The 13,794-nt window shown below is 57.1% G+C and overlaps 1 protein-coding gene across 1 annotated transcript in view; it reads right to left on the bottom strand.

Annotated features, from left to right (window-relative positions):
- PEPD (peptidase D) overlaps nucleotides 1-13,079 on the bottom strand; it is a 126,290-nt gene extending 113,211 nt beyond the window's left edge. Inside the window, exons 1-3 of the mRNA XM_040253146.1 lie at nucleotides 12,999-13,079; nucleotides 4,534-4,717; nucleotides 2,568-2,695 (exon numbers count right to left, since the gene is read on the bottom strand). Coding sequence (XP_040109080.1) covers nucleotides 2,568-2,695; nucleotides 4,534-4,717; nucleotides 12,999-13,015 — 329 coding nt within the window. The 5' untranslated portion in view covers nucleotides 13,016-13,079. The remainder of the gene's footprint in view (nucleotides 1-2,567; nucleotides 2,696-4,533; nucleotides 4,718-12,998) is intronic.
- Nucleotides 13,080-13,794: the final 715 nt, after the last annotated feature.

The following is a 13,794-nucleotide window of genomic DNA, read 5'->3' as shown; positions in this document are numbered from 1 at the left end:
GAGACCAGCCTGCTCCGTCTGGCCTGCCCAGACCACCTGGAGCCTTCTCGACATGGAGACGCACCCTGCAGACCCATCTGTACCCTCCAAAATCCACACCACACGGTTGCCCTGGCAAAGCAGGGACAGATTAGAGAAGAACTTCTTAACTGCAGCTCTGAGACGCAGCCATGGTCAAAGTGCAGAAGATCATTCCTGTATTACTGAAGACTATGCTCTAAAACAGGCAACCGCTAATGGCTGCGCCCTGACCAGTCAGGTCCGGAGTTTTAAACCCTCATGTTGGGACGTCCCTGGTGGTCCAGTGGTTAAGATTTGGTACTTCCACTTTAGGGGACAAGGGTTAGATCTCTAGTCGGGGAACTAGATTCCACATGTCATGCTAAGCAGCCAAAACAAAACCCCCCAAATGCCATTTGGCTGTGGGGAAGCAGGGTGAGACCTGCTCAGCTGTTCGGAGGATCCCCAGGGCAGGAACCATGCCCTGGAGGATGTCCACCCTACCCTGTGGACAGGCACTCCCTGACTTCTGCCAAGAGTCAGCCCTGTGTAAGCACCATCAGTGGTCAGAAGTGGGGACACCCTCAGAGCCCCGCCACACTTCCTGATGGACTCACCACTGTCCACACCGACGTCTCATGGGGCTGCGTCTCTGATGCTATAGGTGTCTCAGCACACCTGGGGCCAGGAGGCAGAGCCACGGGGAGGCTGAGAGGGCAGGCAGGCCAAGGCCATGGGGGCCACCCAGGCACAGGGGCCCCGGGCATGCTACTGGCAGGAAGGGCTGAGGCTACAGCTCTGTGATCGCCTCAGGATGCAGGGAGGGCTCTGGGAGAATCTTCTCACCCAGACCAGATCTAAACTCTCACCAGGTAACTCCTGCAGTCCCCAGGGCTTTGTGACAAGCCACCCTGACCCGTAGGGGAGTAAAAAACCATGTATCACACCCACAGACCCTGAAGGTCAGGGCTCGGGACAGAGTCCCAAGAGGGCCGAGGCTCCAGCAGGTGGTGCTGGCTGGCGGCTGGGCTTGGGGCCCTCCACACAGGTGAGTCTGGGTTCCTCACCACGTGGCAGCTGGGCTCGAGGAGCAGGAGCCTGGTGGAAACTACAGCATAATTTATAGTCTAGCCTCAGAAGTCACAGGCTTCCCTGGTGGCTCAGATGGTAAAGAATCCGCTTGCCATGCAGAAGACTTGGGTTCAATTCCTGGGTTGGGTAGATCCCCTAGAGAAGGGAATGCTACCCACTCTAGTACTCTCGCCTGGAAAATCCCGTGGACAGAGGAGTCTGGAGGGCTACAGTCCATGGGGTCACAAAAAGTTAGATACAACTGAGTGACTAACACTCACTTCACTCAGAAGTCACACAGTGACCCAGCCACGTTAATGCACTGAGGCCGTGACCCAGGTCCGGACCGAGTCAGGCAGGAGGGAAACGAGTCCAGCTCCCCATAGGGAATGGCCATAAATGCTGTGGACATTACAAGCTGCCTGTCCCCAGCATCCTCACTGCCTCACTCCAGTGTGACACCGCAGTGACCGCCCCACAGCGTGACCACCGCACAGTGGTTAACTGGCTAAAGCCCTGGTGATGCCTCGTGAGTGGCCTCACGGCTGTTCCACAGATAAGGCATCAGAGGCGCCAACGGTGGTCAGACCCGCTTCCCGGAGAAGCCCACTGAGGCTGGGGGGCCCTGCCCTGGCCCTCTGCACAGATGCCTCGTCATTCAAACCAGCCCCAGACCTGCCAGCCTACCTGACAATGAGCGTTGGGACCAGGAGGCAGCGAAGGCTGCAATTTGTACATTAGCCCAGAATAAGCACTCTCCTGGCAGAAATGACATGCTAGAAGGTGGAGAGCATCTAGCGGAATCCTCTGATCGCCTCAAGCATGCCCAGTTAAGTACAGCCTCCACCTCGGCACCTCGGAGCCGGCAGGAATGGCTCCTGGGAGCAGTGGATGTGGCCAAGGGTCCTGGCACTGGCAGACACCCCAGATGATGAGTGTGGCAGCCTCTCAGCCCCACCCAGGCCTCTGGCCCCAAGAGCACGACCCTGTCTCCCAGCTGAGCCACCGGAGGCAGGGCCTACATCCTCAGCCCCTCATGGCTTCGCCCAGAGGCCAGCACATGGGAGGCATGCTGTGACAGCATGCAATCCACAACAGGCCTCAGAGAAGGATCCCAGGCTGTCCTCCCTGCCCAGAGCCAACCCCAGCACACCAGGGTGGGGCCACCTCCCATGGACGCTATACAAGAGCGATGGTCCCCCCTACCCAGATCCAAGGCCTCAGGCATCTCAACACAGCCGGGAATCCGGAATCTCAGTATTAACAAATAGCACCTCGAAACAAACGTGAAAACGGTCTGCGGCTCCGGCTCTGACACTCCTTCCTATCCAAGGGCACAGGGCTCCGGCCCAGAGCAGCCTGTTAATACGCTTGCCCACTAACCTTTGCCCCTTGCTAACCCTCCCCCGTTGCCACTCATCGCAGACCCTGCCCCCGCCCCCAGCCAGCCAGCCAGTGGTCAGCAGGCACGGTCACAGCCCCAGATTGCTCCTTACTTTCCCATCCAGGTGGCATGGCTGGGAGGAAGCCTGGGCACAAACAGAGTTGACGTTCCGGTGTCCACGTTGATCACACCGTAGCAGCCTGGCTCAGTGACACCAAACGCCCAGTGAAAGAAGGACTCCTGTCGTGGGAACAAGGACCCAGGTCACCCAGTCGGCAGGACAGAAACTTAAAGCACAAGGAGAGAGGTGGAGGGTCTGACCAAGCGCCTTCCTTCCCATACCCAGAGAGTTGGCTCAGGCTCACCGGCTGTTGAAATCTGACCTCAGTCTCACATCGCCCTGCACCTCAGCACTGTGCCCCCCTCCAACCAACTGCCGTCTTCTCCTTCCTCCTGGCTGGCTGCTCGGACCCCGCTTCATGCCCATGTCCCAGCCCCACCCGCCACCCCCACCTCCCCTGCCACATCCCTCAGGTCCCAGACGGGACAGGTTAAGACACGGGTGCCCACGAGCATCACAGATCTGGCAAAGCCCTACCCGCATGCCCCTGTCCCTCCCCACCTCTCTGCCACCCCCACTGCCTGCAGGCAGGCAAGGTGCCACCTTGACTTAAGACGCCCAGGCCGGGCATCTGCTCAGAAGCAGATTCCTCCATTTAAGACTTCTTCCTTCCTTCTCCCACCCCCGGGGCAGCTGATGACTCCAGTGTTTAGCATTAAACACGGAGCTAAAATATCGTTGTAAAGGTATGAAGTGGAGGAGGCGCTCTTCTAAAATTAATCTTGCATAAAACATCAGTAAGGGAGCCAACAGCTGAATTTAGGAGATTGGTTTTTAAACCGCAGACTATGGAAACCTCAAGAAGCATCAGGACGAGGCAGAGAAAACTTATTTAGACCTCCACGTCTCCAGCAACCCGGGGACGACAGGAACGAAGAGGCAGAGGGAAGCCCTCCAGTAGGAGACACTTCCCGTGGAAGATGCTGTGTGCGCCAGAGCTCCCAGCAGTGGACCTAGGCCTGTGCCCCGCAGGGTGGACACTGTCCAGCTGCGGAGGCCACGCCTTGCTGCCCGCTCTCCATGCTCAGCTCCCTTCCCATTCCCCTGCCTGCTCCCTGACCTGGATGCTCGACAGCCATGTCCTCTAGGCCTTGCCTGGCCCCAGGGAGTTCCCAGTGTGTCAGACCCCTGCTCTGGGAGACTTGGGAGTCAGCAGATGGGTTCTAATTAATCCCAGCTCCCCCTCTGGCATTTCCCTCTGAGTCTGTTTCCTCATCTGTAAAGTGGGGCCAGCCTAGGGCCCCCTGGGTGAGCCTCTGATGAATGTCCTGTTCCTGTCCCTGGGAACTGAGTGATACCAGAGGCCATCACGTCCAGGCTGGCTTTCTACAGCTTGGCCCCCACAGCCAGCCCCCAGGGCTCTAGAACCTTGCGGAGCCCCTGGATCGCTTCCCAGGGGAGGAAACCAAATCCAAGGCGTTAGCACTGGCGAAGCTGGGATGAATGCCGGGGCGCTGGACTCCTGCTAAGACCCTGCTCCCACGCCTCCTCCCCCTAGGACCTCTGCAGCACCAGTCCATTCTCCTTGCTGTGGCAAAACTTGGTTGCTGGAACTCAGCCCTCCCCATCAGCACCTCTCCCGGCCCAGGGAAGGCTGCCCAGCCCCGCCTCTGGGGTCCAATCCTGTGGCTACCATTCCCCCACCTAGAACACCCAACCCCAGCCCCACCCGTCAGAATGCACGCTGACCTTCAGGATCCACACCCAATACTGCCTCCTCCAGGAAGTCTTGCCTGCTTGCTCCCCAGGAACATCATCCCTCTGAGAGAGCTGAGGCTGATTGGTGACAGCTCTGCCCTCCGGAGTGGGGCCCCCCTTGGGGACTTCAGCCTCCTCCGAGTCCCTCAGGAGGGCAGAGTTGCCCAGACCCACCGGGCCTGATGCTGGAGGAGGGCAGACGGCCCACAGGAAGCCCAGTGCACGCCCAGAGAGGCGGGCAGCTGCCGGCAGGGCTCACCTGACGGAAGAGCACCCCGGTGTCGGTACAGTAGCGCTGCGTCTCCTCGCCGCCCTGCAGCACCACCGCGGAGCCCGCCTGCACCGCCGGGTTCTTCCGCAGCCGCTCACACAGACGCTGCCTGTTCAGCGCGAAGAGTGCCAGCGGCACCTTCAGAGTTTCGTTCCCCAGCCAAAATGAGGGTCTGCAAAGACACGAGCAGGCTTCTGTTAGCACCACCAGGCACGTGCCCTATGCACAGTGTGGGGCGGCCGCAGGGCCCAGCCTGGCACCGGACCCCCATTAGTACGTGGCAGGCTGATCCAAGCTCACCTGCGTGTGACCCGGAAACAGCTCCTCGCCGGGCTGCCGGTGGACCACAGGGGCTATCAACCGCACCCTCCCCTCCTGGCCCTGAGCGCCAGACAAGTGGGATGAGGCGCAGCTGGGTCTGTTTAACCAGTAGACAGATGAGCCCACAGAGGGCAACGCTATAACGGTGCCCAGACACATCCCCTACCCTCCAGTTCCTGCCCTCAAGGAGCTTCCCATCCATGTGAGATTTGGCCCAGACGACACTAGATCCCTGCCCATGTGTCTGCAGGCTGCATCTTCTCTGTAGGTCACAGACCCGGCAGCCCGGGCTGTTTCTCACCTGAGCTGGGACACCCTCCTGTCCTCAACACACACACACACACACACACACACACACACACACACACACGGCACTCAGCACAGAACACACACACACACACACACACACACACACGGCACTCAGCACAGAACACACACACACACACACACGCGGCACTCAGCACCAGGCGCTGAGCCGAACCAGGCCTGCATGTGCCAAATGACTGAGGGGGAACCATGACCAGATGGACCTGGAAGTTGCGGCCTTTGGGCTGAGGTTTCCCCTCCACCTGGGCGTAACCTGTGCTACCCCTCATGTTTCTCCCCAACCCCCCAACCCCCCGAGTTGCTCCAACGTCAATTTTCCCCTCTGGGGACCATTCTCAGCATTCAGATGCACAGGAACCTCACCCATCTTTAAAATAAGTAAAAACAGGCCCCTTGAACCCCACACCCACCAGCATCTACTTCTCTCTCTGCAATAAATCCTATGAAGAGTCATTCCCCATGTCCTGGCCACCCCAGCGCACTTAGAACCCAGTGCAGACTTCGTCCCAGCCACAAGGTGCTGAGGCAGGCCACACAGGCATCATACGCTTCCCTAAACCCAAGAACACTCCCACCTGGGACCTTCTTGTTCCCCGTAAGGAACCCCCTCTCCCAGTGCTGACCAGGTTCATGTTCTCACTTCATCCAGGCCTCTGCAGAAATACCCCCTCTTCCCCGAAGCTTTTCCAACAACCCCACCCAAACCTATCCACTGCTCTCTTCCCACCTCTCCAGAGCACACATCACCGTCTAACAGTCTATGTTTACTTGCTCGTTGTCTCCCCGGTAAGATGTAAGCTCCATGAGGGTGGGGACCGCCTCCTTCCAGGCCCCTGAAACAGTGCTGCATGCATGCTGAGTCACTTCAGTCGACCCCGTGGACTGTAGCCCCCCAAGCTCCTCTGTCCATAGGATTCTCCAACCAAGAACACTGGAGTAGGGTTGCCATGCTCTCCTCCAGGGGGTCTTCCCCACCCAGGGACCGAGCCCAGGTCTGTTACATCTCCTGCACCGGCAAGTGGGTTTTTTTTTTTTATCACTGGCATCACCGGGGAAGCCCAGTGAATGACTAAATGGAGGAAGGGCAGTCCCAGTGAGTGGGCTGGCGGCCAGCAAGGTCAGTGCCAGGGGGCAGGAGTTAGGCAGGGGCCGTGTGACCTGTGCGGGGGGAGGCCCTGCAGGCTCTCTGGCCAGCGGAGGTCCAGGAGGGCAGGGACAGCCCAGAGAGAGGGGGTGCTGCCTGGGGCTGCAGTGAGAGATGGTGCTCACGGGCGAGGTCTGCCTCCGTCTGCTAGAACGGAAACCCCACGAGCCCAGAGAGCTGGGTCTGCCCTGGTCCGAGCCGCCCCACATCACGCTCTGTGCTGGGCATGTGGCAAGAGCTTAATAAAGATTTGCTGAGTGAGCACCTGTCACAGCGTGGGGCCACCCACACAGCTGTGCGAAGCTGCCACATCAGCCCCAGAGGGGAAGGGAGCCCCACCCTTAGACCAGCCTGGCCAGGAAGGGTAGAGAGGTCCTGCCCACCCCAACGTGCTGACGGGACTAGAGCCTCCCTGGGCATGGCCCTTCCTCACCCTCCCGGGAGGGTGGACACAAGGGGCCAGGGCTTCCTCTCAGCCAGGCCACTTGCCCGCCATGCTCAGCACCAGGATGAAAGGGAGGCCTGACCGCTCACAAACAGGCCAGCATCCCAGATGGCCGTGCCATCAGGAACTGAAAGTGCAGCCGCCAGCACCCCTGGAGAGTCCCCTGTGCTCCCCCATTCTTTCCCCTCACTCAGCAAAGCCCATGGGGTGGGCTCAGGAAAGAGCCTCGACTCTCTGGACTCCCAACAGCACAGAAGGGGCAGCACCACTGCAGAGGCCCCGGCCAAAGCTGCCCAGACCCGTGCAGACTCAACAGCACCAGTGCCTAAAAATGCCCAGCCTCGGCCCCCAGCCTGCACAGCCCCAGCCCCCCCCCCCGCCCCCGCCTTAAACACACCAGGTACCAGTTCCCGGGGTGGCTCAGTGGTAAAGAATCCGCCTGTGATACAGAAGACGTGAGCTCTATCCCTGGGTTGGGAAGCTCCCCTGGAGAAGGAAATGGCAACCCACTCCAGTATTCTTGCCTGGAAAATCCCAAGGAAGGAACAGCCTGGTGGGCTACAGTCCATGGGGTCGCAAAAGAGTCGGACATGACTTAGCAACGAAACAACAACAAAACCAGCTGACGCTGCATCCCTGGATCCCTGGAACCTGGAAGGCTCTCAGAAGGGCTAGGCGTCATCTGATCTGGGCTTCCTCGGTGGCTCAAACGGTAAAGAATCCACCCACAATGTGGGAGACCTGGGTTCGATCCCTGGGTTGGGAAGATCCCCCTGGAGAATGGAACGGCTACCCACTCCAGTATTCTGGCCTGGAGAAGTCCATGGACGGAGGAGCCTGTAAGGCTACAGTCTGTGGGGTCGAAAAGAGTCGGACGCAACTGAGCGACTTTCACTTCATCTTATCCAGAACTTTCTGAGAGACCTAAACTCCTCAGGGCACCTGGACAGGAGTTTTCTGGCCCAAGGGCTGAGCAGTCCAGGTCAAGACAGGAAACTTGACAAGTTACTCTCCCTGGGAGCATGAGCTGCTGCTGCAAAGGAAATCGACAATACTACCTAATCTTGCATGGGCTCAGCCAGAACAGGGAAAGACAGCCTGGCCAGAGGCCCCAGGCAGGCCGACGGCTGCAGTCATTTATTACTGCAGGGCACCCCAGAATCCAGGGGGTATAGAAATATGCCCTTTGATTTCTCATGGCATAAACCAACCCTCAGAGAGAATGCTGGGCCCAGAGCCATCACAGGTGGCTTCTTCCTGCAAGTTCAGCAAAAGCAGCCTAATAAAACATCCCCACCTGGTTTCTGCTGGAGCTTTTGCTAACTGGCATCTGGAATTTAAAAGGCAAAAGCCAGGTCATCTCCAAGTCCAACTGTAAATAAGGCACACTTTACTGCAGGCAGCCAAGGGCACGGGCAATGCCCAGGGGAGATAGTAGGGGCTAGCAGATAAAGACTCCAGGGCATCAAAGAGACCCACAGAACAAGCTCTAGCGCTCATGGGCCAGCCCACCCCCTGTCAACAGCCAGAGCCCAGGAAACAGCCAGTAACCTGCCCCCATGGAAGGTGTGACACTGATGCCCAGGAAAACCTCTCCTGTCCCCCAATTCAGTACCGAGCCACTTCTCCTTTCCCTCAATGGCTACCTGGTGGGTTCTCACCCAAGGGATTAAAGCACAGAGTTTAGGGACTCCACCTAATTGAATGGGGAAAAAAAAAAAAGTTATATCTTTATTTTCTCTAACCTCTCTTTCAAATTAACATTTTCTTCAGTTATTAACATAAGCAAAAACCACAACAGTATCAGCAGTGCATGAATCTATCAACAGAAATCAGAAGTATTTTCATGTCACCTTATTGATGTCACCATATCTCAAGATTACCACTTTTACTCATCACTACTTCAACATTAAGGTTAGACCTGCTTTTACTATTTAATGTGTTAATAAAGAAGCATATATTACTATACCACAAATTTGTTTCCTAACATCTTAGTAACTGTGTTCCTATATAATTGGTTCTCCTTGTGAAGTGAAGTCGCTCAGTCGTTCTGGACTGTTTGCAACCCCATGGACAGTAGCCTGCACCAAGCTCCTCCGTCCATGGGATTTTCAAGGCAAGAGTACTGGAGTGGGTTGCCATTTCCTTCTCCAGGGAATCTTCCCCACCCAGGGATCGAACCCTGGTCTCTCGCATCGTAGACAGACGCTTTACCATCTGAGCCACCGGGGAAGTCCTCCTCTGTGATTTATTTCATCATGTTGCTGTTGTTTAGTCACTCAGTCATGTCCGACTCTTTGCAACCCTGTGGACTACAGCATGCCAGGCTCCGATGACGATGGGATTTCCCAGGCAAGAATACTGGAGTAGATTGCCATTTCCTTCTCCAGGGGACCTTCCCGATGCAGGGATTGAACCTGCATCTTCTGCACTGGCAGGCGGATTCTTCACTGAGCCACCTGGGAATCATGCTGGGAGGGATAAAAAGGTCCCATGGATGCCCATGAGGTCCACAGCATGGATAAGGACAACATCCTTGCCCTGTGATGTGACACCACTTCTGAATGGGGCCATGCTGCTAAGCTCCCAGCAAGAGAGGCCAGCCAAAGACCGGCCTAATTCCTCACCTACAGCCTCCGGCTCAGGCCAGGCACTGAACCCTCTGGCTGACTGACAGCAAGGCCGGCCATCTCACTCTGGCTGAAGGGGCCTCCCAGCAGCTGGCCGGCCTCTCCCACCCTGCCTACCCTTCCCCTGAGGAGGGTCAGCAGGGCTAGGCACACCCAGGGACCTGTGTGGAGGTGGACCAGGCCTGAGAAAGGGCCTGGGAGGGCAAAGGGGCACTCATTGGCCAGTCTGCCTCCCACAGACCCACCCCTCACCCCAGCCTCCAAGGTCAGCCCACTGTCTCTTCTCCAAGAGCACAAGGTTCATATCAGGGTGGAGACAGGCTCTGATTCAGAATCTAACTCCTCCAGATATTTGCTCTCCAGAAATGCTGACTCCAGGGTGACCTATGAACCCACAGGGACACATCCAGGGCAGCTCACCTGCTGCTCCTCACTAGGCAAAAGCCTTCTGGGCAGCAGCCCCTCCACCCCAAGTGCCACTCAGAGTTAAAGATATTCCTTCATCCTGTTCAGAGTTCTGGCCCACTCCCACCCACGGCTCCCTTCCTCAATTTCTGAGGGCTCCATGGAACACAGGATGACATCCCAGACCAATATAGAGAAATCATTAGGTACCATGTCACCCAGAACCAATCACAAGGCGGCTACAGGGCCCTAGAGACACACACTGAAGTAGTCCCTGGGCTTAAGGATGCCAGCAGAGGCATGAAGGGGAGCAACCCCTCACCTGACCACTATGTGCAGGCATGCAGATGCAGAAAAGCATCCTGCCAGCAGGGAAAAACTGGGATTCTCTGAAGTTCTGAGAAGGAAGCTTTGACTGGAGGTCCAAATCGGGGAGGTTGTGGGGGGAAGGAGGTCAGGAAAGGCTTCTAGGAGGTACCTCCTGAGCTGAGCCTGCAAGTATGAGAACAAAATGTGAGAGGATGAGGGTGGTCCAGGGCCAGCCAGTGAGTGGGCAGAGGGAGGAGGAGAAAGGAAAAAGCCATGAGGGGTACCGATACAACAGGTCTGGCTACAGCAGAGCAGTTTCACCTCTGTCCATGCAAAGCTTGACTCAAGGAGAAGACACCTTCCACCAAGTGTCATGGGATGAGGTGGGGGGGGGGCTGTGGAGGTGACTTCACAGCAGACCCTCTGGGGGCTGTGGAACCCTGTCTCAATCTTGAAGTCCTCGCCCACGCTGGTAGGACAAACACGATCAACCCTGAAACACTCCTCAGAGTAGCAGTTCAAGTTTCCAGCTGAACCTGAGATGCCAGCTTAGGGCTTCCACTGCTGCCCAAATCACATGGAGCACAAACAAGCACCTCAGCCTCCTGGCCTCCCCGGGCCCAGCATCTGGAAGGACTCTTGTTTAAGTCGCTAGCTAAGTCGTGCCCAGTTCTTTGAGACCCCATGGACTGTAGCCCACCAGGCAAGAATACTGGAGTGGGTTGCTATTTCCTTCTCCAGGAGACCTTCCCAACGCAGGGAGCAAATCCACATCTCCTGCACTGGCAGGTGGATTCTTTACCACTGAGCCACCAGGGAAGCTCCATGTTCAGGGAGGACTCTATAGGCAACCAAATTCAACTCCTGGGGAGCCTGTGGCTATGACTTGGTGGTGCGGTGCCTCATTATGCCTGACACTCTGATAGGCCCTGAGTATGTCTGGGGACCTTGAAGAACTATAATGACAGCAGTAAAGCCATTATTCAAGGTCCCCAGACATACTAGGACACAGCTTTGCTGGAAACATGCTCAAAGCCTCTTCCACCTAAGGAAGTTGCTGGGTTCCAAGTGTCCAGCAGGACAACCAATACCAGCCTGGGGTGGTTCTTGCCAAGGAGGGCCTCTCAAGCTCTGGAAGCTACCTCTCAGGTCTCCCTTCCAATTACACACCTCTCCAAGCCCTCTGTCACTCAGTTTTTACTGCACATGGCCCAGAGAATCAGCTTTGCTATAAAGGCCTTCCCTCCAGGATTCAGCCAGCTCTAGGCTCACGCCCATCCAATCACCAGCCTGGCTCATTGTACCTTTGGTAGCACAGCAGACCTCAAACCAGCATGGAGCCCTGAATCCAGATGTAGCAACTGGAACTCCCTGTGACCACATAGTGGCCCAGATACAGTGGTAATAGAACCACATCTGGGTGGCCTGCACCTACTGCTCACTCTGCTCTTTAAGACAGGGTCACAAGCTGGGTTCAAGGATCTGACCCTGGATTCTGTGACGTTCATGTGAGACTTAGCAAGCAGTTATCTGCCTGAGGGTTACTCAAGGACTAGCAAAAATGCTATCCGGGGAGTGAAGCCCACCCACACTCTCCCCTGAGCTCAGAACCCATACTGGTCCAAGGCACTCATCAAGACTAGAGGCAGACAAACGGATGACATATACACGGGTGGCCTGTGAATGCCTAAGGTAGGCCCAGTACACTTCCTGGAATACAGCGGGAGCCTATTACATGTTTGATTTGTATGTCCTAAGCTCTCCCCACCTCGGGGGCCAACTAAGGGGGCCATTTTCTCTTGCCATTCTCCCTATCTTCCAAAGAGAGACACCCATTTAGTCCACCCGTTTCCCCATTCTGATCTCAGTTCTGCCTTACCCTCTAGGGCAATGCCTTCACTCACTCTACCACACCCCTTTCCAGCCCCAGCATCTCCAGGCCCAGTTCTTGCCCTGAACTCACACATAGCTCAGAAGATAGTTATCTAAAAGGCAGATCTGAGCAGATTAAAACCCTTGGAATGTTCCAGTCCCTTAGGACAAAGTCTAGAAAAGCCAGCTGGGACACCGTGCCCTCCAGTACAGGGACACACTCCATTGTCCCCTGTTCCCAGAACACTCTCAACCTTTGGAATGTTCCTTCATCTGGGACACTCCCCAATGCTTCAGTGGGCCCATCTGTCCACACTTCCACTAGGACCACCCACCATTCTTCTATTGGGCAGAATTTATGAGGCATGTGTGCAAGGCAAATGAGGCCCAGGGGTGAAGGAGACAAAGGCCCTGACCTCACACTCTAAATGGAGAGAAGACAAGAACAGGTTCGTTGGGTTTTTTTTTTTTTTTTAAGGTACTGTATTATTTATCAAGTGGTGCTAAGAGTGGGAAAGGTGCTTAAGAGAAGGCTTCTCTGAGGAGGTCCCATCTGAGCCCTGAAGGAAGAATGGAATTGCTAGTGGAATAGCTAGGGGAGAGGATTCCAAAGCCATCTCAAATGCTGCCTCTTCCCCGAATCCCCACGTCCCAGCACCCTGGCAACGCCGCCTTCCCATCGGAGTTCCGTGACTGAACGCGAGCGTGGATCCGAGACCCAACTCGGCCGCACAGTGGGGACGCCACACACGCGGGTGGGGCCTGAGCGCCACGGCGGCCCTGAGGGGAATGGGCAGCGGCCAGGGAGGGGACTCGCAGCCAGACGCCCAGCGCTCGGAGGATCGACCCGTGCGAAGAAGCGCGCCGCCCACGGCCACACTGCACACCCGGCGGGGACGCGGCCTGGCAGCGCGGGGCTCTCAGCCGCTGTCCAATCGGCAGGCCCAAGGCCCCCGCTCCGCGCCGCCGGCCAAAGGCCAGGGACAGCGGCAGCACTCACCCGGTGGCCGCCGCCATGCTTCCCCAGCTCCAGCGTCACGTGAAGTGGGCCGTCAGCTGAGCCCGACCAGGCGCCCCTCCGGGGGTGGGGGCGGGACTGGATGGGCGGGGCCAGGGCGGGGCTGGATGGGCGGAGCCGGGAGCCCCTGTCCAGTCCCCTCCGGCGAAGCGCTCCTCACGACCCGGAGGGGCGGAGCCCTGGAGGAGGTGGAGAATCTGTCTGGTCGCCAGCTTCCTGCTGCCGGCGACGTGTGCGGCTAGGGTGCGGAGAGAGGCCTTTTCAGAATAGAAGCGAACATACCCAAGGCAGTGAATACCTTGATTCTGCCCTTGACCCGACGTCCCAGCCTGCCCAGGGGGAAAGACACCTTGAGAGAGGAGCCTCTGACCCAGTCTAGTAACGGGCAGAGGTGACGGTGGTTGGCTTAAGAAGGGAAATGGCTTGAGCAAAGGCTAGGGCAATTGAAGTAACCTAAAAGTTCAGTGTCCAGGAGAGAGGGGAGGTGCAGCCTCAGAGGTGAGCAAGGGTCAGATCTTGCACTGCCTTGAAAACGGGGCTAAGAAATTAGATCTGTTGGGACCTTTCTAAGCTCACTCAGCTGCAGGGTGGAGACGAACCTGAAGGCAGGGCGGCCAGTGAGGAGGGCTAGAGAGAAGTGGCCACAGGAAGGGCGCAGTTCAGGATGGAGAATCTACCAGAGGGTCAACCCCTCCCTTTTGCCCTGCTGTGCAATCTTGTTGGGTGCAGGGTCCTCCAGAGAGTTGAGAAGTGGGGCAGGAAGGGGGGTGGTAAGTAG

The sequence above is a fragment of the Oryx dammah genome, unplaced genomic scaffold (assembly GCF_014754425.2).
Source record: "Oryx dammah isolate SB20612 unplaced genomic scaffold, SCBI_Odam_1.1 HiC_scaffold_13, whole genome shotgun sequence".
In the NCBI taxonomy this organism is placed as follows: Eukaryota; Metazoa; Chordata; class Mammalia; order Artiodactyla; family Bovidae; genus Oryx; species Oryx dammah.
This window is presented reverse-complemented; position numbering and strand designations above follow the sequence as displayed.